The 27643-nt window shown below is 37.5% G+C and overlaps 1 protein-coding gene across 1 annotated transcript in view; it reads left to right on the plus strand.

The window, feature by feature from the left end:
• The window catches only part of HSF5 (heat shock transcription factor 5), a 49466-nt gene that overhangs the window by 248 nt on the left and 21575 nt on the right, over positions 1-27643 (plus strand). The window contains exons 2-6 of the mRNA XM_040244223.1: positions 1-414; positions 6966-7340; positions 15922-16019; positions 18781-19302; positions 21130-21307. The exon at positions 1-414 is cut by the window's left edge and continues 68 nt beyond it. Coding sequence (XP_040100157.1) covers positions 1-414; positions 6966-7340; positions 15922-16019; positions 18781-19302; positions 21130-21307 — 1587 coding nt within the window. The remainder of the gene's footprint in view (positions 415-6965; positions 7341-15921; positions 16020-18780; positions 19303-21129; positions 21308-27643) is intronic.

Here is a 27643-nt window from a genome sequence, read left to right on the forward strand (position 1 = left end):
GGGGCGGCGGCGTCGGGGGCGCCGGGGCCGAGCCCGAGCTCTTCAAAACCACCAACTTCACCAGCTTCATCCGCCAGCTCAACCTCTACGGCTTCCGCAAGGTGGTGCTGGGCGGGCCGGGCGCGGCGGGGCCCGGGCCGGCGCCGGGGGGCGGCGGGCCGGCGGGCGACGGGCCGCTCCACCACTTCCACAGCCCGCACTTCCGCCGCGACCAGCCGCAGCTGCTTGTGCACCTCAAGAGGCTCACCAGCGCCAACAAGGCCAAGCTGGCGGCCGGCCTGGAGGTGCCCTGCCGCCCGCCCAACCGCTTCCAGAGGCTCCTCATCACGTCGGCCTCGGCCTCGGCCTCCACCTCCCCGCTGCAGCACCAGGAGCCGCCGCCGCCGCCCTCGGGGCCCCGGCCGGAGCCGCAGGGTGAGTCCTGCCCCTCCTCCTCTGCCCTTGGCCAGCGGCAGGGCGCTTGGCCGTCGAGGGGGCAACCGCCACGCCCGCGGGCATTTCCTTGGCGGTATCAGGGAAGCGCCCGGGAGCCGCTGTCGGCACGGCACGGGCATCGCCCCTCTTCCCGCCAGCACCTCTCCTGGACGGGGCCCATGGACGATGAGGCCCTTCCGTGTCCACTGGCGGTCACGGGGACCTCCGCGTTAGGCTGGCTTTCTTGAGTCCTCTCGGAACCCTCGTGGGCTCCAAACCTCTATCGCCATATATCTTCTTGAGACCCGGTCTTTTCACAGCGAACACCTAAAAATAAGTAGGCCTTTGTTGAAGCCCTGGGTCTGGAAGAAACAGAACTGGCTCCTGCGTTCTGATAGGAAGCAGAACAGAGTTCCTATACAGGGTGAGGATATGGCAAAGGTCAAGGTGGGAAGGAACAGTCACAGCCGAGAGAACGTAGAACAGTTATGCCAGCCCAGGGAAAGTGGTGATCAAGGTACCTTGAGTGGGTGGGTGGGTATCCTTGACGAGCCATGCTGCCTTCCACCCATTGACCCATCTAAGAAATCTTGGAAGAAGTGTTCTCACAGTGATCATATTGTAGGTTCCGGAGTAATGTGTAGAACCGTAGGCGTTGTTTATATAACTTGCAAGCAAAAATATAATAATATATTTTCCTGTTTTTACCAGGTATTGCTCATAGGTAGAACGAATTGGCTAAACAGTTCTTTCATAGTAGCTGATTAGACCCAATCCTTATTTAAGATGTTATGGTTAGACACACGTAAAACCAAATTTGTGTGTGTGTGTGTGTGTACAACTGTCGAATTTTAGTTAAAAATGATTTTAGAAAGCTCATGTTTACAACCTTGGAATTTTTCACTGTTGGCTTCAGTCTTTCAGTTTTGAAAGTTTCTACGTGTAAGTCTGTATTTTGTTGCTGTTGAGTTGCTCAGTCGTGTCCGACTCTTTGCAACCCCATGGACTACAGTCCGCCAGGCTTCTCTGTCCTTCACCATCTCCCAGAGCTTGCTCAAGCTCATTGAGTTGGTAATGCCATCCAGCCATCTTGTCCTCTGTCGTCCTCTTCTCCTGCTTTCAGTCTTTCCCAGCATCAGTCTTTTCTAATGAGTCAGCTGTTTGCATCAGGTGGGCCAAAGTATTGGAGCTTCAGCATCAGTCCTTCCAGTGAATATTCAGGATTGATTTCCTTTAGAACTGACTGGTTTTATCTTCTTGCAGTCCAAAGGACTCTCAAGAGTCTTCTCCAACACCACAGTTCAAAAGCATCAATTCTTCAATATTCAGCCTTCTTTATGGTCCACTGTCACTTCGATACATAACAACTGGAAAAACCATAGCTTTGACCAGACGGATCTTTGTTGGCAGAGTAATGTCTCTGCTTTTTAATATGCTGTCTAGGTTGGTCATAGCTTTTCTTCCAAGGAGCAAGCATCTTTTAATTTCATGGCTGCAGTCACCATTTGCAGTGATTTTGGAGCTCAAGAAAATAAAGTCTGTCACTGTTTTCATTGTTTCCTTCTCTATTTGCAGGGAAGTGATGGGACCAGATGCCATGATCTTAGTTTTCTGAATGTTGAATTTTAAGCCAGCTTTTTCACTCTTTTCTTTCACTTTCATTAAGAGGCCCTTTAGTTCCTCTTCGCTTTCTGCCGTAAGTATGGTGTCATCTGCATATCTGAAATTATTGATATTTCTCCCGGCAGTCTTGATTCCAGCTTGTGCTTCATCCATCCCAGCATTTCACATGATGTACTCTGCATAGAAGTTAAATAAGCAGGGTGACAATATACAGCCTTGACATACTCCTTTCCCAGTTTGGAACCAGTCTCAGTTTGTTCCATGTCCAGTTCTAACTGTTGCTTCTTGACCTGCATACAGGTTTCTCAGGAGGCAGGTCAGGTGGTCTGGTATTCCCATCCCTTGAAGAATTTCTCACAGTTTGTTGTGATCCACACAGTCAAAGGCTTTAGCATAGTCAGTGAAGCAGAAGTAGATGTTTTTCTGAAATTCTCTTGCTTTTTCTATGATCTAGCGGTTGTTGGCAATTTGATCTTTGGTTCCTCTGCCTTTTCTAAATCCAGCTTGAACATCTAGAAGTTCTTAGTTCACGTGTTGTGTTGAAGCCTGGCTTGGAGAATTTTGAGCATTACTTTGCTGGCATGTGAGATGAGTACAATTGTGTGGTAGTTTGTACATTCTCTGGCACTGCCTTTCTTTGGGATTGGAATGAAAACACCTTTTCTGGTCCTGTGGCCACTGCTGAGTTTTCCAAATTTGCTGGCATATTGAGTGCAGCACTTTCACAGCATCATCTTTTAGGATTTGAAATAGCTCAACTGGAATTTCATCACCTCTACTAGCTTTGTTTGTAATGATGCTTCCTAAGGCCGACTTGACTCCAGTACGTCTGGCTCTAGGTGAGTGATCATACCATTGTGGTTATCTGTATCATTAAGATCTTTTTTGTATAGTTCTTCTGTGTGTGTTTGTCACCTCTTCTTAATATCTTCTGCTCTGTTAGGTCCATACCATTTCTGTCTTTATTATGCCCATCTTTGCATGCAAGTCTATGTTTACTCAAACTTAAAAAACTTTCTGTGATAGAAAATTACTTTGACTTTTAAAATTATTTTCAACTTGATTTCTAATACCCTCCCCCTTCTTCCAGGAAAGTGAGGGTGGCAATATTCCCTTTCCTTGTTTAAAGAGTAGGTGATGTACAGCAGCCATACCAAGAAAGCAACAGGATATAATCATGAGAATTCATTCTTTACCTTCAGCCAGGAGAGTAACAGAGACATTTTCATCGTGTTAACAGAGATTTAACATAAAAGTGTCTGGCTTACTTTTCAGTTACGGGGAAGTTTTAAATATACAGATAAAAGTAACACTGTGTTCAGTTTCATGTAAGCCCAGGGTTAGGAATGAGAAATCTTCATTTAGAATTTAGAAGATGGATTAGGTTGTGTACCTGTGGAGTTTAGAAGATAAGGGATTAGGTTAGAGTTCTAGGAACTAGGTGGAAAAGTAGCAGTGGCATAGGAATGTTCTGAAGGAATTCTAGAGGAATATTAAGCCACTTACTTCCGTGTAATGCCCATTGATTTTGGTGGGGAATCAAATGGAGAAAGGCAGTGGGTACAGTACCTTGGCATTCATTTAGAGACTTGTTTTTTCAGATTGTGTATCTGGTGGGCATAAGGAGAAAAGACTGAAAATGTGTTCTTGGGAAAAAACAGGATCACTACTTCAAAGAAAGACACGTACATGCATACATAGAGACCAACTCTTGCTCACTTTTTCCTCTTCTCTGATTTCTTTTTTCCCTGCCCTATCCTACATCCAGTTGTAGTTTAAGTATAGAGTTCATTTCAGTTGAAGAAGCACAGGGGCTGTGTAGAATCTGATTTTCCTCACTTACAGTTCGGTTGGTCAGCATTTTAAAGATTATTTGTTGAAAAAACATAGATTTAATTCATACTTTTTTGGTATAGCTAATACATCAGTTCATATATACCTCCATTATCATAGTTTTCATACCTTTCATACATTCTGCCTGTTGGTATGTATAGAAACTATGTCTGGTGGGGACTGTCCACCACATAGACTTGGTTCACTAGGAAACTGTGCTACTGATTTGGGTGGAATGTAATTCTAAGTTTAAGAATATAGGTCCAGCCTTGTTTTGCTCTATTTCCATGCTCTAGGTCCTTGGTTCCTCTCTTTTGGCTCCCTAATTGTTATTCCGCTTAATTCTTGGTTCTATGCCTGACCGTACTGCTCCTTCATTTCCTTTTTGTGCTCTGTGTTCTACTGCAGCTTCTGATTTAAATACTTCTCTTTTGCAGTAGAGTCCTCTGTGTTAGGACCTACTTCTTTTACCTAGGTCCATTGAGCCAGTTGTCTTGTTCACCTTCTGAGAAGGTTGTTCAGTTGGTAAGGCGTGTCTGACTCTTTGCGACTCTGTGGACTGCAACATGCCAGACTTCCCTGTCCTTCACTGTCTCCCGGAGTTTGCTCAAACTCATGTCCATTGAGTCGGTGATGCCATCCAACCGTCTTATCCTCTGTCACCCCTCTGTAGTTGATAAGAAATGTGAGGGTCACGTGTTTTTCCTGTTTTTGTTTGCCCACTATTGTTATCTTGTTTTTATTGGCAGTTTATTTCATAATATTTGTTAAAGCTTTCTAAACTAACTCTCAAGAACCAAGTTTTGGGAAAGAGGCAAGTTCTCTCCTGGGGACTGATTAGCTCAGATTCACTTTTACAGATGGAATAGAAAGAACAACAGAAATTCAGCCTACCTTACATTTTTAGGATCCTGGATTTAAACTTTGCCAAATATATATCTTAGATGTCCTGGAGACATGTAGGTGATGTTCTATAAAGTTGGTAGACTAGAACCCTGCGACATAACCTCTAACAGAAGAGCTGAACATGTGTTAGTTCTTAATTAAAAACAAAAACAAATGTCCTTCTAATTTGTGTCCTATGTCCTTACATTAGCAGTAAATAAAATATTTAAATATTTGGGCATCACTCAGAATTTATCATAGTAGAAGTAGAATTGTATTTTAATTCAGATCTAAATTAGAATTTGAGAAATCAGGGTAGAGTATTCTTTAATTATCTATTGTTATTGACAATCTGAAAATTCATCAACAACTTAAAGAGGGTAAAGAAGGATTAGTGAGCTATTCCACACTCTAGCAATATAAAGTTTTAGCATCCAAGAAAAAAAAAAAAAAAAGTGATGGGCAGTTTGGGACCTCACAAACAAAAAATGTTTCTTTTAAGTCTTAAAGCAAAGAATTGTCAGTGGTAGTTCAAAGTGTGTATGGATGTGTTTGCTAATGAGCATAAAAACTATTTTGTATTTTAAAAGTAGTTTTTAAGAGGTGTATCATTTAAATACATTTAATCTTCTGAAGGAGACTTTTTTTGTCCATTAGATTTTTTTCTCCATTAGCTCTTGACTTCCAGAATTGTTTTTTGTTTCTTATTTTAAACTTTTTACTTTATATTGGAGTGTAGCCAATTACCAATGTTGTGACAGTTTCAGGTGAACAGCAAAGAGACTCAGTCGTCCATGGATACATGTATCCATTCGCCTCTAAATTCCCTTTACATCCAGATTGCCGCACAACATTGAACAGAGTTCCCTGTGCTACACGATAGGTCCTTGTTGGTTATCCATTTTGTGTGTACATGTCTGCCCCAAACGCCTATATTTGTTTATTTTTGGCATTAATGATTTATTCTTTTTAAATTTTAAGAGTTTATTTGAGCAAAATCAATTTGAATCAGGCAGCGCCAAAACAGAAGTGGTTATGAGCACTTCCTAATGCTTCATTCTTTAGAAGAAATCAAACATTATAGGAATACTGGAACAAAAGATGTATAACATATTTAAATATTTGGAAAAGTAGGTATGTGAGTGCCATCTTTAGCAGATGAGTAGCACATAAATTAGACTTTCCCTTTGTTTTATAGATTATAGGTATAGTTTTTATATATATTTTATTGATATAGATATGATTTTATAGATATAGCTTAATACAACAAAAACAAATTGAAAAGGCTTTGTGAACCATATAATTTAATAGGTAAAATCCTTCCTAGGAATAAATTAGGCTAGCTTTATCTTGAAGAACCACAGTCTTCAAAATAAGTTCAGCTTGCAACTTTTATATTTTCCTTTTCTTCATTATGTAGTAGTGCTCTTTCTCTCTCTTCCTCATCTCCACTGATTAATTCCTTTCTACCTTGCAAGAAAAAGCAAATATAGGAATCTTTTGTCCTGAGTGTGTGGATTTTAACAGACTCTCGAGGTGGTTCAAATGTAAATCAATGTTTGAGAACCATTGATATCTAGAATGGAACTAGAGATACTCTGAAGAAAAAGAGACCATGGAAAATTTTTGATTCAGGAATGAATAAGTCAGAGTTTCTAAGCTTGACTTTTCTGCAAAGATTGTTATTAAATTTTTTTTAAAAATTGAAAGGGAGCAAAGAACATGAAATTTCTTTTTGTGGGATAATTTTTATTTTTTCCATACTTATATCTTTCATGAATATGGTTGAGTGCTTATTTTTGTACCTATTATTAAGATTCCTAAATGATTTAGAAGACCAAATGGAATTTCTAAAACTTCTAGGAAGTACTGATAGTTTACAGATTGGGAAAATCTGGGTCAGTCAGTTGAAGTGAAAGGTAAGATGACATTTAACCTTTGATTTAATGTTAAAGTTTGGCCACTTTGTCTCTTATCACAATCATATTGACAACCGAACAAAATTTGTTTGATTATTTTTTCAGCATTATATTTGTAATTTCATATTGTCTATTCTGAACTTGTTTTTACCAATAAATTTCTGTTGTGTTGAGAATGGCTGGAAACTCAGCATATTCACAAGTGAAGAGTGTATGTTTTGTGACTTTTGGTTTACTATGTCTGGTGGTATAATATAAAATTAGTAAATGTGCTCTTCCTCTTTTATGCAGGACCAGTGGCTGTAGGACAATTTCACCGGTCGTTCCGGCGAGATAGTTTGTCTCCTTACTCCTACGTATCAACTTCATCCCACAACCACAGTACTTTTCCTCTGAAAGGTTTAGATCGGACCCCGATCCCTCCTAGAACATGGCAGAACTCTCTTGGAATGCACCCAGGACAAGTGGAAACGTCTCCCACTTTTTCAGATAAAGGGGTTCCATTTCCTGTACTACAGAGGTTTCCAACTGAGGTTACGTATACCCTGCAGCCCAGTGCCACATCTGTACACGTTCAGCAAGGTCCTGAAACAATGGTCAGCTCCTCCCAAAAATATAATAACTACACACCCTCAGCGCAGTACTCCCAAGCCTACTATCCAACAGGTATGAGAATTTCAAATTCAGTGGTTTCTTTTAAGGTACTTGATAATGAGAACTTACATTTTTTAAAATGCCTTTTTGGATGCCTAAACAAAAATAGGAATGTGTACCTAGGAAATGTCAAAGATTTCTCATGAGTACTCATGTTTTTAGCAATATGTGAAATTTCATTATGTTCTTAAAGGCTGTGAAAATTGTTGGAGCATTGAAGTATATGTTTTTAGTGAAACTTTGGTATCCTCGAAATATGTTCTGGTAAGACTTAGTACACCAGATCTTGGTATAACACAGTTCTTGGTGTAGTAGTTTTTTGTGGGTTTTTTTCTTTTAGAAAAAAATTACTTATATTACGTATTATTTATTTTTTAGTTATATATGTGAGACTACCTCATAATGAAATCATCTTAGTATCTCAGTAATGAAGTTTAATAAAAGAGCCTATTCACCATCTCTTAAGACTAAATTATATTCTTTTAATAAAAATGTAATGGTGTGGTTTGGCAGTGCAATCCCTGCAGGGTGAGTCTCAGCCAGTGAACAGCTGCGAGTAGCTGAGAGAAGAGGCTGACAATGACAGCTGACCTAGAGTGCAGCCAAGGGCATAGAAGACCTACCAGCAGAGCTCAGGCCACTCATTGGGAGCCCATGTGATAGTGACCATCCATTTAGCTTCTTGGGGCCAGGGGATGTTTTTGCAGGGATACCTTTTTGCAGAATGATAATGTTACCATTTAATTAAAACCAATTTATTGTTTTGCAGAAGCACCATAGAGGTGATATGTGTTTTCATTATTGTTTACACAGACTGATGAAATGGGGCAATAGAAAAAAGTCCAGGGTCAAGGCTTTCAGAAAAGACCAGGAAGAGAAAAAAGGGGACAGTCCTTTGCCTTTTGAATTAAGAATGTAGGCATATTAATTAAGTATAGCTGGAAGCAGTCTCCAGAGGTATTTTTGTTAGACCACTTTTCCCAAGCAGGACGAAATGAAAAACTAAAATAAGTGGGAGGCATGTAAATTAGATAAGGAGGTTAAATGATTGGTTGTCTTTTAAAAGCTATAAATTTGGAAACTGTTCCGTTTATAATAATGCTGGTAATATGCAACCATATTTATTTATTATTGGCTCATTGCATTCTACCTAAATACAGACAGTAAAAGGGATTGCTTTATTTTCTCAAAGCACTTAAGTTCAATAATATTAAAATAATAAAACCAAAGGTTAAATTAGATTGAGTTTTATAGATTTTTGGAGCTGCTACTGTTTTGGTAGATGGAGAAGGATAAGGGGAAGAAATTATATGGAGTAAGATGATATAGCACTTAATTATTTGCCTATTAGAAATTTTAAAAATCTTTTTTTTAACCATATATATAAAAAAAGTGGAGGCCTAACTCTCTTTTTTTCAGACTTTCAGCTAATTCTTTGAAGAACAAAAATATCTGGGTGATCTTGAAAGCTAGAAGATGACATTTTATGTTATATATCTTTGTATAGCAACAAATAGTGTCAGATCTTTCCTGAGGGCTTTTTAATCAATATTTTGATAATTAGGCATTTCTATCTAAATTATAATTTGGCTGCAATCCATAAATGCATAGAATATATATATATATGAGAGAGAGACGGTCTGTGTTTTTCTTATACTTGCTTTACATTCTATAGCCTATCAACTGGACAACACCCCTGTCTCTCTTCCTTTTAGCAATGAATGTTTCTCTTTCCTTTCCTAACCTCTCTTAAATGCCCCTCCTCTACACTACTAAAGACTCAAAAACTTCTGGGGAATTGAAATTTAGGAGGACTACAACAGGGAGAGAAATGTGCTTGGCCTTCTAACTTGGGATTTTGGAGACATTTTCCTATGTACATATTAGATATGGTGGTTAGGTTCCATATTACTATTAGTGCTGCCATTAAGGTACGGATGGTTATAGTTTGGCTTAGGAGCCAAACTAGCCTGTATGATGATGTTTCTACAGGAAAATGTATTCCAAATTCCGAACAATCCTCTTAGAAACTCCTAGTTCTAAATTTTATGAGAACTAGTTGTATGTTATTAGAAAATACTACAAATAGTTAATCTTATTCATTCATTATAGAAGTACTATTTGTTAACTTATTACAATTTAGGATCTATGTCATTTAAAAAATATTTTGCGTTAGCTTGGATTTAAACTTATAAATAAATTTACTAATTTGATAATTACATTGAAAATTGTCTCCAGGAGTCCAAGATAAGGACTAGGAAAGAGGCACATTAAAAGAACAAGTGCCGCTGATGTTTTGATAGTATAGAGTGCATATGAAATAGAATCTTGTATTATCTGAATTTTTGTTTTGTCTTCTTTGATATGGATGATTGAAATTACTGTGAAGGTTCTGAGGTTATGAGAAAAAGAAATCTCATGATTTCATGATGAATTCTAATATATAGAGTAGTTCTATGATATAATGTAGGCAAAATTGCTTTGAACATTCTGAAGTACTATAGAAATAAAAAATTGTATTGTTAAATACAAAAGACCTGCTATGGAAGGGAAAGAAAATGCCAAAGAAATAACTGTACAAGTACTTAATTCCTCCAAATCTTAGGCGAAGGACGCAAAACGTAGTGAGCAGTTTAACCAATATTTAGTGAACACTTGTTTGTGAAGGGCTTTACGAATGACTTTACCAAAGTTAAGTATAATACTATTCTCAGAGGCAGGATAATAATCACTCTCAATCCAGCTTTCCAAATCCTAATAATAAAGTAACTAATTTTGGAGTAATGATCACACTTTAATCCTTTCAAAGTGAATTATATGACTTGAGATTTGGATCAAATTTTAGTAAAAAAAACAATACTCAACTTCATTTAAAAATTAGTTACATTGAAAATAAACCTGGATCTGGTCTTCATGTGGTATAACCAGTAAAATTTGTATTTTGTAATATTTCATAAATTATTTCTCTAGTAGAGCCAAACTTGGAGACTAAAAAACTGCTCTCAAGACTGACTCATAAATGGACTCACCTCAGTTATTACATTTCCCCTTCCTCTCTTGAAGCATCTGTTTTCTTTGCCCAGCTTGTTTACATTTTTCCACTCTTAACTGCTTCTTCAAAGACAAAATGTTAGAGATCCAGCATTAGAGGACTCTTTCTAGTCTTGCCCTATCTTGAGTTCAGTTTTCTTCTCTAATGCTGTTTTCAGGGTGCTACTATAATTTAATTTCCCTTTTTTATAAAAAAAAACTTTATTTTACACCTTTTTGTTTTGCTCATTCTGTATGTATTTGAACATACATAAGAATATTAGTATATTCATATTTATATACAGAATCCTGTATTGAGGAATTGTTTTCCTTTGACTCATGTTGTAAAAGTCAAAGTTAACTTTGACTTTTTTCCCAAGTTAAGTTTTAAGCTCAAAGCAGTGATTGGTGATTTGTAGCTGCCCTTTGTCTTGTATTTTATTTAACAAATATTTGTGTAGCAGTCACTGTGACCAGGTACTATGCTGAGTGCTTTCCAAATATTAATTCATTTAATCCTCAAAACAACTTTATAAGATAGGGAATGTAGTTATCCTCATTTCATAGATTAGAAGCCGAAGCACAGCTCAGCACAGGCAGGGCTAGGAAACAAATCTAGGCAGATTCTTTTCGAGTTCGTTCTTTCGGCCATTATGTTCTGTTTGCTGCCGCCGGCCTGTTTGTAATACAGAGAGGACATTTTGTTTGTTTTGTTTTTCTTCTGAGAGACTCTTTCCTGATATATCTCTTCCCCAGAGTTAGTCCCTTCCAGATAGGATAGGTGACAGATGCTGGTCAGCGGGACCTTGCCTTCTGTTCTACCGATGGCAGGGCTCTGACCCTGGGCTGTTGACTCGGCTCGAGCAGAGAGACAGACTCCATCCAGCTGCTACAGTGGGACATTCAGTCTGCAGCTGTGTCTAATTCATTTCTGTATCCCCCTGCACCTGGTGTAGTACTTGGCCATAATGGGCTCTCAGTAAGTATTTATTGAGTAAATGAAGTAATTCTAGCCTCAGCTTTGCAGTTAGTTATCTGATGGACATTGTGACATTCTGTGGATTATTTCATGTCACTGGGTTTCAATTTCCCTTTCCAAAAAGTGGCAGTAATAGTTTGGGTCTGGGATTAAATGAATTAATGTGTAGAATTTGAATAGACTTCAAAATTTAAAACACTTAAAAAACTTTATATTTACATATAAAGGATAACATATTTTAAAAGCTGTATTTCAAATGAGCCTAGCTACTAACACTTTAAAGGCTGACTGAAGTGATTTAAAAGAATATGCCATTCTCATGAAGGTGCATGTGTTTTTATTACTTTAAAAATTTTCTGAATTGACTCTTAGGCAAAGAAGGTTGATTATTACTGTTTTGAAGTACATTAAATTTTAAACATTTGATCTTTAGGCTTTTCATTCTATATAATATACAAAAACAAGCATAGAATATGAAGCTATAAGAACTTTCTGATGCTCTGGGAGCCTGTATTATCAGTTTCTCTGGAAAGGTCTGATTTTGTTCTTACGGAGAGAGGGACTTGATGTAGATACACTAGGAGGATTTTTAAGCAAAAGCACCATTTTATTTTCTTTTCATTGAGGTAAAATCCATACAGGATTGACCATTTTAGCCATTTTTAAGTGTACAGCTCTGTGGCATTAAATGCATTCACATTGTTGTACTAGCATCACCACCATCCTTTTCTAGAACTTTTCTGTCTTTCCCCAGCTGAAACTCTACCCAGTCAACACTAACTTCACGTTCCCCTCTCGCCATCTTGTGGCGACTGCCGTCCTACTTTCTGTCTTGAAGAATCTGATAACTCTAGGAACCTCATATGAGGGCAGTCACGTATTTGTCCTTTTGTGATTGGCATCTTTGACTTACTCCGAGTCGTTGATATTGTGGCATGAGTCAAAATCTCCTTCCTTTAAATGCTGAATGATTTTCTGAAATGTCCATATGTATGGACCACATTTTGTTTGTCGGTTCACCTGTTGATAGACACTGGGTTGCTTCCACCTTTTGCCATTGGTGCTCTGAACTTGGTTCTACAATAATATGTTCTGCTTTCACTTCTTTTGGTTGTAGACTCGAATACCATTTCTTTACCTCACTGTAGATGAGGAGATGTTGGGGTTCTAGTTGCTGTAGTAACTTACCTTGAAATTAACTTTACTATTAAGATATTTATCCTTTTGAGTATTTCTTCGCTGTTGATACTGTACTATTTCAGAGTAGCTTCAAGTCCAAAACATTTTAATTATAAATATGATTTACCTACATTGGGTATATGAACTTGTTTTCCTAACCTATAGTGGATGTGAAAATTTTTACCTTTAGATAAATTTTCAGTAATCTATTTTTACCATAAAAGATGTCATCAACTCTTATATATGAAATAGAAATTGTTCACTATTTCCAGCTTTTTATTCTACATGCGATTCAGTGCCTTAAGTGAACACTGCCTTCAGAAAGATACTGAAGGATCTTTATGGAGATGAACATGTCTTCATAGTGATAAACTCAGTTTTAGAAGTGTTAGTACTTTCACAGTGCTTTGCTATTACACACTAGATTAATTTGTCATGTATGAAGCACACAGTTGTATTTTTATAACTAGATTTTCATATCCAGTGAACTCGTTAATACTTTGCTTTGTTCTGTTTTGTTGACTGTATGAAGTAGGACTGCACTGGTAAGGAACTAGCCATTGAGGAGTCTTTTGGGATTACCTATTCACCTCCCTTTCTTCATGCAGGCACCTTTCTACTTTGCATTTGTAACTGGACACTTTGAAGGACAGTCACTATTGTGCTGTTTCCTTAGATACCAAATCAGCTATCAACTATATATTAATATATTCACTTGTATGTTATATTTTATTGTTGTATATTCTATGTTATCTTTTCAAGAAATTTATTTTAAGGTACACTTTAACAGCTATTCAGAATGTGTAAACAGTGGCGTCAGATTGATTCTAGCACTATCAGAAAAATAAAGCTAATACCTTTCATTGATTGATTTGGAACAAAACACTTTTATGGTGCCCTGATGGGTGAAAGATCCCTTGGAGGAGGAAATGGCAACTCACTCCAGCGTTCTTGCCTGGAAAGTTCCATGGACAGAGGAGCCTGATGATCTACAGTCCGTGGGTTCACAGAGAGTCCAGCATGACTGAGCACACACACGTGCGCGATGGGCGAAAATCTACAGCCCCTAACTGAGTCCTTTCTGCCACTAGGGGGCTGTTTTCTTTAGGTGTTAAAACTGGAAAAAGATCCCAGTTTTTTTCAGTTTCAGCAAACCCTGCAGACCCCTCCTTAGCTTTTTGGATTTAACTTATTTCCCAGGGTATTTATGCTTTTAAATATTCTGGGAAACCAGATTCCAGTCCAAAAAATTTTAATTGTGTATTTGAATAATCTCCAAGGATATGGGAAGTGACAGCTGCTTGATTTTATGTGGCCATCCTAGTAATATCTGGCTTTTTTAACCACTGAAATTGTTAAAATTATGTAATTCAGAAAACATCAACCCTTATATTCTTATTTGAACTAGAATTCTAACCATTATTTTAGTTTTTTATTTCCCTGTGTAAAATTTAATGCCTTAAAATGCACATGATATAATAAAATATTTCTGTTATACCTTTATGAACTTCTGACATTTTAAAAATCTCATGGTCAGTAATGGATAAAAAGGGAACCATTTTTATGAATTTTTGCAATTGTTAGACTAATTTACTTCAAAGATTATAGAATGAGATTATTTAGTAATTCTACTAGCGTATTTAGAATATGAGAAACGTGGACCAAAAATGTTGCCACCTGTGAATAAAGACACCTTAAAAATATTCCACAAGTGGAGTTCTAGTAAAATTAAAGTATTACATTTTAGGAAGAAAGATTAGGGAAATACATGATACATTAAAGAGCATGTACTTTGCAGTTTGATGATTGCCTCTGTTACTATCAGCTTTGTGAACTTTCAGCACATTTTTTAACATCCCTGAGCTTTAATTTCCTGATTTTTGTAAAGTAATGTTAATATCTCATTCAGTTGTTTGGATTAAATGAGGCAATACATGTAAAGGACCTTGGACTGTACCTGGAATATGTTAGGTGCTCAGTAAATGTCATACTCTCTTTAATCCAAAGGTGTGATGTTAAAACTGATTCTCATTCGTTCTGGAGATTCTCTCTCTGGAAAAGAGGAGACTCAACCAATTATTAAGGCTGCATCTGTAAGTATGGGGACTTCCCTGGTAGCTCAGCTGGTAAAGGGTTTGCCTGCAATGCAGGAGACCCCAGTTTGATTCCTGAGTTGGGAAGATCTGCTGGAGAAGGGATAGGCTACCCACTCCAGTATTCTTGGGCTTCCCTGGTGGCTCAGCTGGTAAAGAATCCTCCTGGAGTGTGGGAGACTTGGATTTGATCCCTGAGTTGGGAAGATCCCTGAAGATCTCCTGAAGAAGGGAATGGCTACCCACTTCAGTATTCTGGCCTGGAGAATTCTGTGGACTATTCCATGGGGTCACAAAGAGTCAGACTCAACTGAGCGACTTTAACTTCACTGTAAGTATGACTATACCAGTACAAAGAATTCAATCTTTTCATGGTATCCTAACTATATAAAGAGGAAATTTGGAAAATGTATTTCCTTAGCTAAAATCATTAACTATTTGTACACTGATTGCTTACTGTATGCCAATGTTGTTCTTAGTAGGTACTCTTATTATTCCTATTAATAATAGGATACAGAAATGGAAGCCAAAGGGATTAACCTTACTCCAGTTTATTTTCTTGTTCTTTAGTCACTAAGTTGTGTCTGACTCTTTTTCAGCCCCATGGACTGTGGCCCGCCAGGCTCCACTGTCCTTGGGACTTCCCAGGCAAGAATACTGGAGTGGGTTGCTGTTTCTTTCTCCAGGGTGTCTTCTTGACCCGTGGGTTGAGCCTGCATCTGCTGCGTTGGTAGGCAGGTTCTTTACCAGGGAAGTCACCAGGGAAGCCTCAGGTTTATATAGCTAGGCTCCAAAGGCAGACAGTCTGGCTCTAGGTCTGAAGTCCTAACCACTTGGCTAAATGAATAAAACACTTTTTTCCATAGATTTAACTGGATGCATTGTATATTCAGTAGGAGTGTTTGGAGAGTTTTTATACTTATTTTATTCTTAAAAAAACACCTTTCCGCAAATGTTTGTTACTATTAAAACGATTGAAATAATTATTTTAGAATTTTGAATATATTCTGATATTTTCAATAAAAGGAAATCACTACTTTCAGTAAGAATAAACGTTTGATTAGAAATGTAGCAAAATACTTAGATGCTAAAGGATTGATTTATAAAAGTAGAAATGACCCTTTTAAGTGACTTTTAGTATTGCTTTATTCCTGTTTGTTTTCAACAAATAATGGCACGTCATTGGACTAAATGTATTGTACCCACAAAGGAAAACTTGGGGGAGATTTTGCTCCAGGTTGAAAGAGAGGCGCGCCTTGAAGGCCGCGGGGGCGTACGTGGGTTGACAGCTCTCTGTCTGGCTTTGTTGCAGCTGTGCTGCAGTGCTGCTCGCCTCCCACCCGCGTGGACGCGCTCAGTAGCTGTGTCGCCCCCCCTGCCGCCTCCTATGCACACTGCAGCTACTTTCAGGTAAGAGGCTGAGCGCCACGGACAGTCTCTGCATCAGGGACAGTACGATTGCCCAGTTGACCACGCACAGTTTCAGCGTGTAATTTTATCTTAATGAGTAGCCAGAGGTAAGCTGTGGATTATGGCCTCAGTTTTTCTCAATTCTAAGGAAAAAAAAAAAGAGTTGATGTAAATAATGTTTGAGGATTCTTCCAGGCCTACACTGTCTCTTCCTGGGCCTCTTGTTAGGCACACTAGCCACATGTAGGCTATTTAAACTGAAATTAATTAAAGTTAAATAAAATTTAAAAATCATTCCTCAGTCACTAGCCACATTTCAGATGCTTAATAGTTTTCTGTGGCTAGGGGCTACTGAATTTTATAGCGCACAGAACATTTTCATCATTGCTGACAGTTGAAACAGTGTTGTTCAACTGTCAGCAGTGGTAAAACTGACTACCGTGGTAAAATAATTCATTTTTCCAGGTAAGCTCTAAAAGTATATAAATCACCAAATGACAGATCGTTCCAAGATAGCACAGATAATTACTTTTTTATTTTTAAGGAGAAAGGGAAAATGATGTAAAAATTGAGAAAGCCCCTGTGTTGTAAACACCACACTTCAATCATTTTCTCATTATTTATTAGGAAGCAATTTCTTTGATTTAAATGTTGTACACTACCAGTTTTAGGATAAAATTAAATCCTGTTTGTATTTTTATGATGCAGTTGCTTAAAGATTGGAATTGTTTTCCTTTGATATCATGTAATCATGATAGTTTCCACTCTTAAGAAAATACCTTATTAGTAGCATTCCAGTACTCAAAAGAGCATTCCTTTTTTCCTTTTTTCAATTTAGAAAATATACATTGGAAGTCAAATTATAATGAGATTGTTGTTTGGAGAGTACAGAATCCAGTCAGGGGGACTTAGATGGACATATTTAATGGCAGATATCATCAAGCATGTTAGTCTAGCTGTTTCATTTCCACTGGAAGGACATGTCTCTCTCACAAATTAGATGATCTTATCTGTAGATTCAGGGATTCTCTCCCCTGGGTCATACTAGAGATACTCCGTTGGTGTTTTTTGATTATGTTTATGTTTTAAATAAATCATTTAAAACATCTTTAAAGACGTTTTCTTACTACAAAGGCAGTACATGTTGATTGTAGGAAAACAGAGATAAGTAGTCATAAAACTTATATTTTAAAAAGTTTTTTTAAATTATGTATTTATTTATTTTTGGGTGTGCTGCATCCTCACTGCTTGCTTTGTCCTGACTTTCTCTACTATGACGAGTGGGGGCTACTCTTCCTTACGGTTCAAGGGCTACCCATTGTTCTACTCTCTCCTGTTGCGGAGGACAGGCTCTGTGCTCCGGCCTTCAGGAGTTGCAGCACTCGGGCTCTGTAGTCGTGCCATGCGGGCTTTAGTTGCCCTGCAACATGTGGAATCTTCCTGGACCAGGGATAGAACCCGTGTTCCCTGCATTGGCAGGTGGATTCTTACCTACTGTATCACCAGGGAAGTCTGACATAAAATTTTTAAATGGAAAAAAGGGGAGTATTTCAGATGCCATTCTGGAAATAATTGCAGTTAAGCTCTGCTGGACTGTAGATGTGGTGACTGTGCATGAATGGTCCGTATATTGTAATGGTTAACAGCAAGAATTCTGGAGTCAGGCAAACCTAGGTTTGAAACCTGGCTCTGTTAGTTATTTCATTGTGACTTTGAATAAATTATGAAGTTTCTCTGAACTTCAGTTCCACTACTTGGAAATGGAGATTATCACATTTCATCGACCTCTTATGAGGATTAAATGAAATAATGTAGAGAAAGCACTTTGTGTATGCCTGGCACATAGTAAGAACTCAATAAATGGTGTACGGCTATAGTACAGTAGCTTGATGTTTAAGCCATTTAAATTTACATTTTGGCATTAGTGGCCTTCGAATTATTGATACAGTCTTTGTAGTGTGTTTGGAGACATTGACTCACTGCCTATTTTATTCAATTGTAACTCTTCCGTATCTTATGTTTATAACCTGATATAGTCAACAAACAATTATTGAATACCTACTCTCTGCAAAGCTCTGCATGTGGCAACAACTCATTACATGTTTTGTTTAATCATTACTTCAGAATTCTGTGTTCATAGCTTGAGGTTGTTTTTCATCAGATGTAATTGTGCATAGTACTGTGTATAAGAGAATACATCTTGAAGATATCAGTCTAAAAGTGACAGCTATTTTAATCAGTTGTTTTAGTATTAAAATAATCTCAACAAGGGACATTCGATATTCCATCCATTTTCCCCCCAGATTATTTGGAACGGAATATCAGTATCTCCCCCTGAATCTATTGAAGCATTGGTGGACTTGAGAGCAGCCTGTGTTTATTTCCTTACTACGTTCCTAAAACAGTGTATGTTTTTGTCTGTCAGCCTTTCCGAAAGACTTTGATACACAGACATTTTATCAGCAAATAAGTATTTGGATACTGTAGCTTTTTTTTGATTTTGTGTACTTTAACCCTGAGAATTATTGGTCCATTCCAATATTAAAACTTAGCATAGTGGTTGACATATAATAGTTCGTGTGCTAATGCTAACAATAGAGTTAAAGGAACCACTGCCGAAAACTTGACTGGCATTCACGTTTTCTTAGTGAACTTCAAGTTAAATTTATGTTTAGCATTCATCAGCGTAAATGTTTTTGCTTTCTTCTTTAATCTCATATTTGATTTTCTATCCAAAGAATCCTATTTTCTCTTTTCCCAGAATCCTCCAATGCAGTCTTCCTATCCGGTTGAATTTCTGCCTTCTAATTGGCCTTGCAGTGCTACTGATGAAAATAAAAAGACAGAAGTAAACCTAGAGGCTGTTTTTCAGATAGTAGATGAGTTGCATTCCTCCCCTAAATTGGAGATGGTAAAGGTGGAGCCAGTTGAGAATCAGTGCTCAATATCCCAGTCTAATAGAGGCCAACATATCCTAGCTAATTCAAACAACAGCAATCCATCTTCCATAAGTCAGGCTAGCCAGCTGGAGCCACTTACCCCTGTAGGCTCAGATATTACGTCTTTTGTGGTCGGAACAGAACAGGCAATTACCAGCTCTCTACCACAGTCACCTGAGTACATCTATACCATCCACCCAGCTCAGCCTGTTGAAAACACTACAATGCAAGAGTCTGCAATCAACCAGCAAGCCCACATCAAACTGAAGGAACAGTTAAGTCATAATCCATCTCCATCTTCAGTAGTATTTGTTCAGGAAGGGCTACCATTCAGCACACACCAGGTAAGAGGCAAAGAAAAATTCCTAATAATGTTCAGAGGTACCTAGTGCTTCTTGCTAAGGACTGTTGTAGTGGGGACTTTGTCCTGGTTCTATTTGGGTTCAATACGAGTTCATTATGCTTTCCAGAAGGATCATGTCCCAGCGGTTCTGCACAAAGCATTTCAGAAAGAAGTAACCGTAACTGTCAGGCATGCTCTCACTAGGTTATGGTTTGAATGAGCACTGTGGTATAAGACTTATCAATATTTTCATGTTAAAAACATCCTTTGAGTTTCACTTCCAAATTTAGTTTGAATGGACTAGGTGTGCCTGCCTGATTAAATTCCGCTTCTCAGATGGTTTATCTCATAGATAACATCAGGACTTCCCTGGCCATTTGTAGCATGGAGGTAAGGAGATGGTTGGAAGTTTTTTCATACTTCCTTACAACATTATTGAATTTTAATTTGACTTGAGAGCATACTGTGTGTGAATTTCCTTGCTAATATTCTCATTCCTTAAGCAGAATTCTGACTCTGGTTTGAGAGATATATTCTGAAGGTGGAGACTAATCCTTGATCACTGCTAGCTTATGACCAGAAAATGAATAAACTCACATTCTAAAAAATAAAAGTATATCCAAATTAAAATCACTTTGGTGATTAAGTTTTTTTTTTTTCGTCTTTCATTTTGGATTTTTTTCTTTAATGGAGTTGAAAATGTCTTCATTTTTAGAGGTTCACAAGATAATTTTTTGGCAGTTGTGTGTGTATTTTGGTCACACCATATGGCTCATGGGATTTTAGTTCCCTAACCAGGGACTGAACCTGGGCCCTCAGGAGTGCGAGCATGGAATCTTAACCTCTGGACAGTGAGTGAAGTCCCCCGGGCAGTTTTTTTTAATGCTTCTTTTCTGGCTAACTTAAGAGTCAAATGTCTTAAGGTTTCTATCAACTCATTGTCCTTTTTGAGCCCAAACATTGAGACCCAGAGTACTATGTATTAAAATAATAATATACATTCAGTATACCAAAGATAGGCCCTTTGTGTTTCAAATATGCCTGTGAAAAGACCATGAAATGTGTCTTTATTCCTTCATAGTCACATCCAAAATATTAGATTTCATATTTTAAAATTGCATTCACACAGTTTCTTTAAAAAAATTTGGATATCACAGCTTTTGAAAGCTGTATTATATTCTACTTCATTATATAGTTTTATTTTAAAATAAATTCATTAATAAATAGAATATTTCAGAAATTGATCAACTTGACAAAGGGATTGGGTTATTCTGAAGAAAACATAGGAACTCCAAGAAAGAAATATATGTATCATAAGCAAGGCAGATCTAGATTTTATATGGGCTGAAGCTTATACAATTTTGAGAGCTTTACTAAGACAAAAAAAACACAAAATTAGTAGAATAAAGTATTCACAGCCCCTCTGACATCATCCAACAGGATCATACCTACGGCCATTCCAGTATCATCAAGAAGGGAAATTGATGGAAGAGATGTTAGAATGGGAAAAGATAGTGGTATTAACTAGTTATAAATTGTATGTGTGAATTTTATTAAAAAAATGAGGCTTCATGGTGAATCTTCCTCTGGTCATAAGTAAATATTTTAGCTCCATAGACATTTCAGTGGTTTCTGTATGGGGAAATATACATCTTACTACCAAAGATTCAGATTAGCTTAGCAAAATTGGATAGTATCATTCATAAGGATTAAAAAGATCATGTTTGTTGGATCATTTTTCTATAATAGGACTCCTCTGATAAAATATCTTAACTTTCAGTAGCTATTTGGGGGAAATTTGGAATAATGAGTGGGTTTAATATTTTAGGTGGATGCCAGTATAAAATGCCAGACCAGTCCACCTGAGAATATCTTGCCTTCAGAACAAATGGGATTCCTTATTTCAGAAATGGGGCCTGCTAGCAAGCCTAGTAAAGACATGAATTTATCCACTCCAGCCAGATATAGAGAGCGAAGAAGCAACTCACAGCAAGGAAAGTCCCCTGGTAAGGATTGTTGTGCCCTGGAATGCTCACAGTAGAATCATAGTGTGGAATTAATTTCTGAATGGTCTTCATTTATTATTCATAATTTTACTTAACACATTGCTGTTTAATATAACTGTAATTTTAACTGTTTTTTCTTAATTATCCCTGTAAAGTTAAGTACAAATTATATTTCAGTATTACATGTAAAAATATGAGCTTTTGAAAAGAGAACATAGTAAGTAAAAGCAAAAGAATTCGGATTACTTAACTAGGAGAATGCAAGGATGAAAGACAATTTAATAACTGTTTCAGATGCCAAAGACTTTGTAATTACAGAAGTACTTATTCTTTTATTAGCAAAGTATAGTACAAAAGGGCATGTTCTTAAATTGTGGCAAGAAAAAATTAGATGGACATTAAAGATATTACCCTGAGCATATTATAAAGTATGATTCTCTATCAGTGGGATTTTTCTTGTGGTTTGTAGGAGCCCAGAGTTGGTGATTGTTTTAGTACAGTTGGTGTTACTCTTTCTAGAGGTATGGACAGAATCGTTTTTAAGAAAATAGTGACATCTAATAAAACATGTTTCTTATATGGTATGATCCAAAACCAAGTCATCAAAGTCTTCAGTAGACAATGTGAATATTATTCAATTATATGCATGTCAGAGGTGTGTAATTCAATGAATTTAGCAATCAGGTCAAACAGTCATTTTAACCTATAAAAATCGGAAGAATCTTGGGAATTTCTGGAGAATTTTCCCCAAAAGTAAGCTAATAGTAATATGATCGAGGTATTGTTTAGACTCACAAGGTTCTTTCTGCAAAGTTCCATGTAGACCATGTCTCCCTGTTCATACTGTATGCGCTGTTTGCTGAATGCAGGGTAGGCAAGGTGTGAGCTAAGAGGGTGGAAGAAAACTGAAGGAGCTGTAGGAATTGCAGCCATTTCTTCTCTCCTGGCTGGTGCAGCAGACGTAACATAACCTCCCTCAAGGGCTTCCCAGGGGGAGCTTGCATATGCTTACAGAACAAAAGGAGCCCATGGCCAGGCAAGCGCCTCACGACACACGTGCTCAGTGTCATCCAGCTCTTTGCGACCCCACGGACTGTACAGTCCACGGAACTCTCCAGGCCAGAATACTGGAGTGGGTAGCCTTTCCCTTCTCCAGGAGATCTTCCCAACCCAGGGATAGAACCCAGGTCTCTCACATTGCAGGCAGATTCTTTACCAGCTGAGCCACAAGAGAAGCCCTATAAATGATCTCAGTTGTTACATAATCATTATTCACAAAACGTGGGGTGAGAGAGAGAGAGAGCATGAGGAGAGAGAGCCTGACCACCACCATCTTGGCTTATTTGCTCTTTTCCTACTGACCAAAAACTGGACCACTCATTTTATTTGGTAAACTTAACTTATACGGTTGCTTTTAGTTGAGTATATGATCCAATCTGTAATCAGAGATGATGATTTCTTGCCACTGAAGATGGCGTAGACTTTAAAGGCAGTTTAGAAAAGGATAGTAGTGAATGTTCACTGCATACTCATTTTTATGCCATACTACAAACTTGATGAAAGTGGTATTGTCGTCTACTTAAAGATCAGGAAACTTAAGCTTGGAGAGGATAAGGGACTTGTTCAAGGTCACATTAATTTAGCTAATATTCTGCTCACAGTCCTTCTGTTGACTGTGTCCTTTGATGCACAAAAGTTTTTAAGTTTGACATTGTCCCATGCGTCTGTTTTTGCTTTTGTTGCCTGTGCTTTTGGTGTTGTATCCAAGAAACCATTGCCAAGCCCAGTATCATACAGTTTTTCCACTGTGTTTTCTTTCAGATGTTTTATAGTTTCAGGTCTTATATTTCGGTCTTTAATCCATTATGAGTTAATATTTGTAGATGATGTAAGATAAGGTTCCACCTTGGTTCTCTTGCATATGGACATCCAGTTTTCCCCGCACATTTGTTGCAGAGACCTTTCCCCATTGAGTTTTTGGCATCCTTGTTCAAGGTGATTGACCATATGTGTGAGGATTTATTTCAGGTCTCTATTCCAGTCCATTGGTCTGTTTTTCTGTATTTATGCCAGTACAGTATGATCTCTGTGTGACTATTCAGTTCTGCTGTTGTAGCACTAAAGCAGTCACAGATAATACATAAGTGAATGGTTGTGGCTATATTTCAGTAAAACTTTGTTTACAAAAAACAGGTGCTGGGCCCAGTTTGACCTAGAGGTTGTAATTTGCCAAGCCCTGAGTTAGACTAACCGCTTATTTCTGAACAACAGCAATGGAAGCCAGAAAGGAGTAGAATCATATTTTCAATATACTAAAAGAAATCTGGAGTCCTGGAAATCTCTACCCAGGAAAAACATTCTTCAATGATGATGGCAAAAATGAAGACATTTTCAGATAAACACAAAATTGAGAGCATGCACCACAGCAGATAAACAGTAAAGAAAGTTCTGCAGGGTGTTCTTCAGGAAGAAGAAAACAAGGAGACATATTGTAGTTTCCAGGATAATCACCAACATAATAAAACAATCCAAAAAAAAAAAGGCAGGAAAGGAGGAAGAAAGAAATGAAAAATAAGGAAAAGAGAAAACAAGTAATAAAATGGTTGACCTAAATTCAACCAATAACAACTATTATATATGTAAATGGTCTTAAAATGTCAAAGGCACAGATTGCTAGAGTAAAGGGGAAACTACTGTAAGCTGACTACAGGAGACATGTATTGAAAGTAAGTGGATAGAAAAAGAACATGCAAAGAGAAAATATGAGGTGGCTGGTATGATTATTCTTAAATATCCGATAAAACAGACCTTGAGACCGAGAGTGTTAAAAAGAGGGCCACTTCATAATGATGAACAGTTTATCAGGGAGGTATGACAAAGAATGTTCAAACTGCCACATTCTTGGCGCTCATTTCACATGCTAGCAAGGTAATGCTCCGAATCCTTCAAGCCAAGGCTTCAATAGTACATGAACCAAGAACTTCCAGATGTTCAAGCTGGATTTAGAAAAGGCAGAGGAACCAGAGATCAAATTGCCAACATCCGCTGGATCGTAGAAAAAACAAGGGAATTCGAGAAAAACATCTTCTGCTTCATTGACTATGCTAAAGCCTTCGACTGTGTGGATCACAACCAGCTGTGGAAAATACTTAAAGAGATGGGAATATCAGACCACCTTACCTGCCTCCTGAGAAACCTGTATGCAGGTCAAGAAGCAGTAGTTAGAACTAGACTTGGAACAATGGATTGGTTCCAAATTGGGAAAGAAGTAAATTAAGGCTGTATATTGTCACCCTGGGTTTTTAACTTACATGCAGAGTACATCATATGAAATGCCAGCCTGGATACATCCCAAGCTGTAATTAAGATTGCTGGGAGAAATATCAGTAACCTTAGATATGTACATGATACCTAATAGCAGAAAGTGAAGAGGAAATAAAGAGCCTCTTGATGAAAGTTAAAGAGGAGAGTGAAAAAGCTGGCTTAAAACTCAACATTCGAACAACTAAGATCATGGCATCTGGTCCCATCACCTCATGTCAAATAGATGGGGAAAAAATGGGGACAGTGACAGACTTTTCTTGGGCTTCAAAATCACTGTGGACAGTGACTGCAGCCATGAAATTAAAAGACGCTTGCTCCTTGAAAGAAAAGCTATGACAAACTAGACAGTATATTAAAAAGCAGAGGCGTCACTTTGCCGACAAATGTCCGTATTGTCAAAGCTATAGTTTTTCCAGTAGTCATATACAGATGTGCGCGTTGGACTATAAAGAAGGCTGACTGCTGAAGAATTGATGTTTTCAAACTGTGGTGCTGAAGAAGACTCTTGAGAGTCCCTTGGACTGCAAGGAGATCAAACCAGTTGATCCTAAAGGAAATGAACCCTGAATATTCACTGGAAGGACTGATGCTCCTTACTCCTACACTTTGATGCAAAGAGCCAACTCAGTGGAAAAGACCCTGCTGCTGGAAAAGATTAAGGGCATGAGGACAAGGGGATGACAGAAGATGAGATGGTTGGATGGCATCATCGACTCAATGGGCATCAGTTTGAGCAGACTCTGGGAGATAGTGAAGGACAGAGAAGCCTGGTATGCTGCAGTCCATGGGATCACAAAGAGTTGGACTAGACTAAGTGACTGAAAAACAACAACACATCAATTATAAATGTGTTTTGTGTAATAATAGAGCTTCAAAATACATGAAACAAAATAACAAAATTTAAAGAGAGAGACAATTCCTCAATGTACTAGGATATTTTAATACTTGTATATGAGCAGTTGATAGAATAACCAGACAAAATATCAGTTAAAGACAGAAGATATGAACAACGTAACCACCTTAATTGGCATGTTTGGAACATTGAGCATCCAGTGCTTGCAGAATATACACATTGTCCTCAAGTGCATATAGTACATTTACCAGATAGGTCACTCACTGGGCCATGAGACAAGTCTCAATACATTTAAAAGAATTGAAGTCATACAAAGTGTATTTTCTGAATACAACAGATTAAATTAGAAATCAATAACAAATTAGGAAAAGATCAAATATCTGGAAATAAAATAGCATACTTCTAAATAATTTATGAGTCAAAGACAAAATCACAAGAAAAATTAGAAAATATTTTTAACTGAGTGACAATCAAAATACAATATCCGAGTTTGTGAGATGCAGCTAAAGCAGTGTTAGAATGAAACATACAGCTTTAAAGGCTAATAGAAAATAAGTAAGACCTAAAATCAATGACCTGAGGTTTTACCATATGAAACTAGAAAAAGAAGAGGAAAATAAACCCAAAGTAAATGTTAAAAATAAAAGCAGAAGGAATTCCCTGGTGGTCCAGTGGTTAGTACTCAGAACTTTGGACTTTCTACCTCCAGGGGTGTGGGTTCGATCCCTAGTCCAGGATCCCTAGAACTAAGATCCCACAAGCCACACAACACAGCCAAAAGTAAATAAATAAAAGTAGAAGTCAGTGATATAGAAGAGAGACAATTGAGAAGACTAACAAATGTAAAACTAGGTCTTTGAAAAGATTGACAATTTTGACAAACTCCTAGTTAGACTGATCCCCTGAGATTACAGACAACACAAATCATAACTATTAAGAATGAGAAAGAGACTAATACCTCACAATCTATGAATGGTATAAGGATAATAAGAGAATACCACAGACAGTCTTAATGTCAATGAACACAGCTACATAAATGGAATAGACACGTTTCTTAAAAAATACAACTTGCCAGAATTCACACAAGAAGACCCAATGAATAGCCCTACATCTTTTAAAGAAGTTGGTTACCAAATATTTTCCTCACAAGAAGAAATTACAGACTAATAATCCGCATGAGTATATGTGCAAAAATAATTAACAAAATTAGTAAATTGACTCCAACAATGTGTAAAAATAATGATGGACAAACCAAATAGAATTTGTCTCAAGAATGCAAGACTTGATCGTATTTCAGATGTTAAACAGTGTTATTCATCATATTAATAGAATAAAGGAGAAAAACTATGAAAGTTTCAGTAGATGCAAGGAAAGCACTTGACAGACTTCAGCACACTTTAGTAAATCTCTCAACAACATAGGGATAGCGGAAGCTTTTTCAAACTGATAGAGAAACATCTATAAGATATGTATAGAAAGGATCATGATCAATAGTGAAAGACTGAGCTGTTTACCTCTGAGATTGGGAACAAGGCAAGGATGCCCACTTTTACCACTTGTGTTCAGTATTGTACCCGTAGACCTAGCCATTGCAATAGGCAATAAAAAGAAGTAAAAGATGTAAAGATGGGAAAGGGAGAAGTGGAACCGTATTTGAAGATGATATGGTTACTTATGTTAAAAATCTGGGGAATGTAGCAAAACTACTAGAACAGATAAATGAATTAGCAAGGTTATGTCTTGCTTAGCAGGACATATAGTTAATATGCAGATACAATTCCCTCTTTATAAATTAGCACACAATTGGAAAATGAAATTTAAAAAAAATCAAATTGTTACAGTAGGACCAAAATCAAAAGATGCCTAGGTGTAAACTGAACAAAAGATGTCTAAGACCTCGACACTGAAAGCTACAAATTTTGCTGAAAGGAATTAATAAAAATTAATAAAAGAAATTAAATAGAAAGATGTGCCATGTTTATGAATTTAAGAATACCCAGTATTGTTAAAGTGACAGTTCTCCCCAAACTGATCTATAAACTCAATGCAATCCTAATCAGAATTCTAGTAGACATTTTTTCTTTAATGACAAGCTGATTCTAAAATTTAAAAGAAAATTCTAAGGACACAGATTAACCGAAGCAAGTTTTAAAAATAGA

This window comes from Oryx dammah, unplaced genomic scaffold (genome assembly GCF_014754425.2).
Source record: "Oryx dammah isolate SB20612 unplaced genomic scaffold, SCBI_Odam_1.1 HiC_scaffold_8, whole genome shotgun sequence".
NCBI lineage: Eukaryota > Metazoa > Chordata > Mammalia > Artiodactyla > Bovidae > Oryx > Oryx dammah.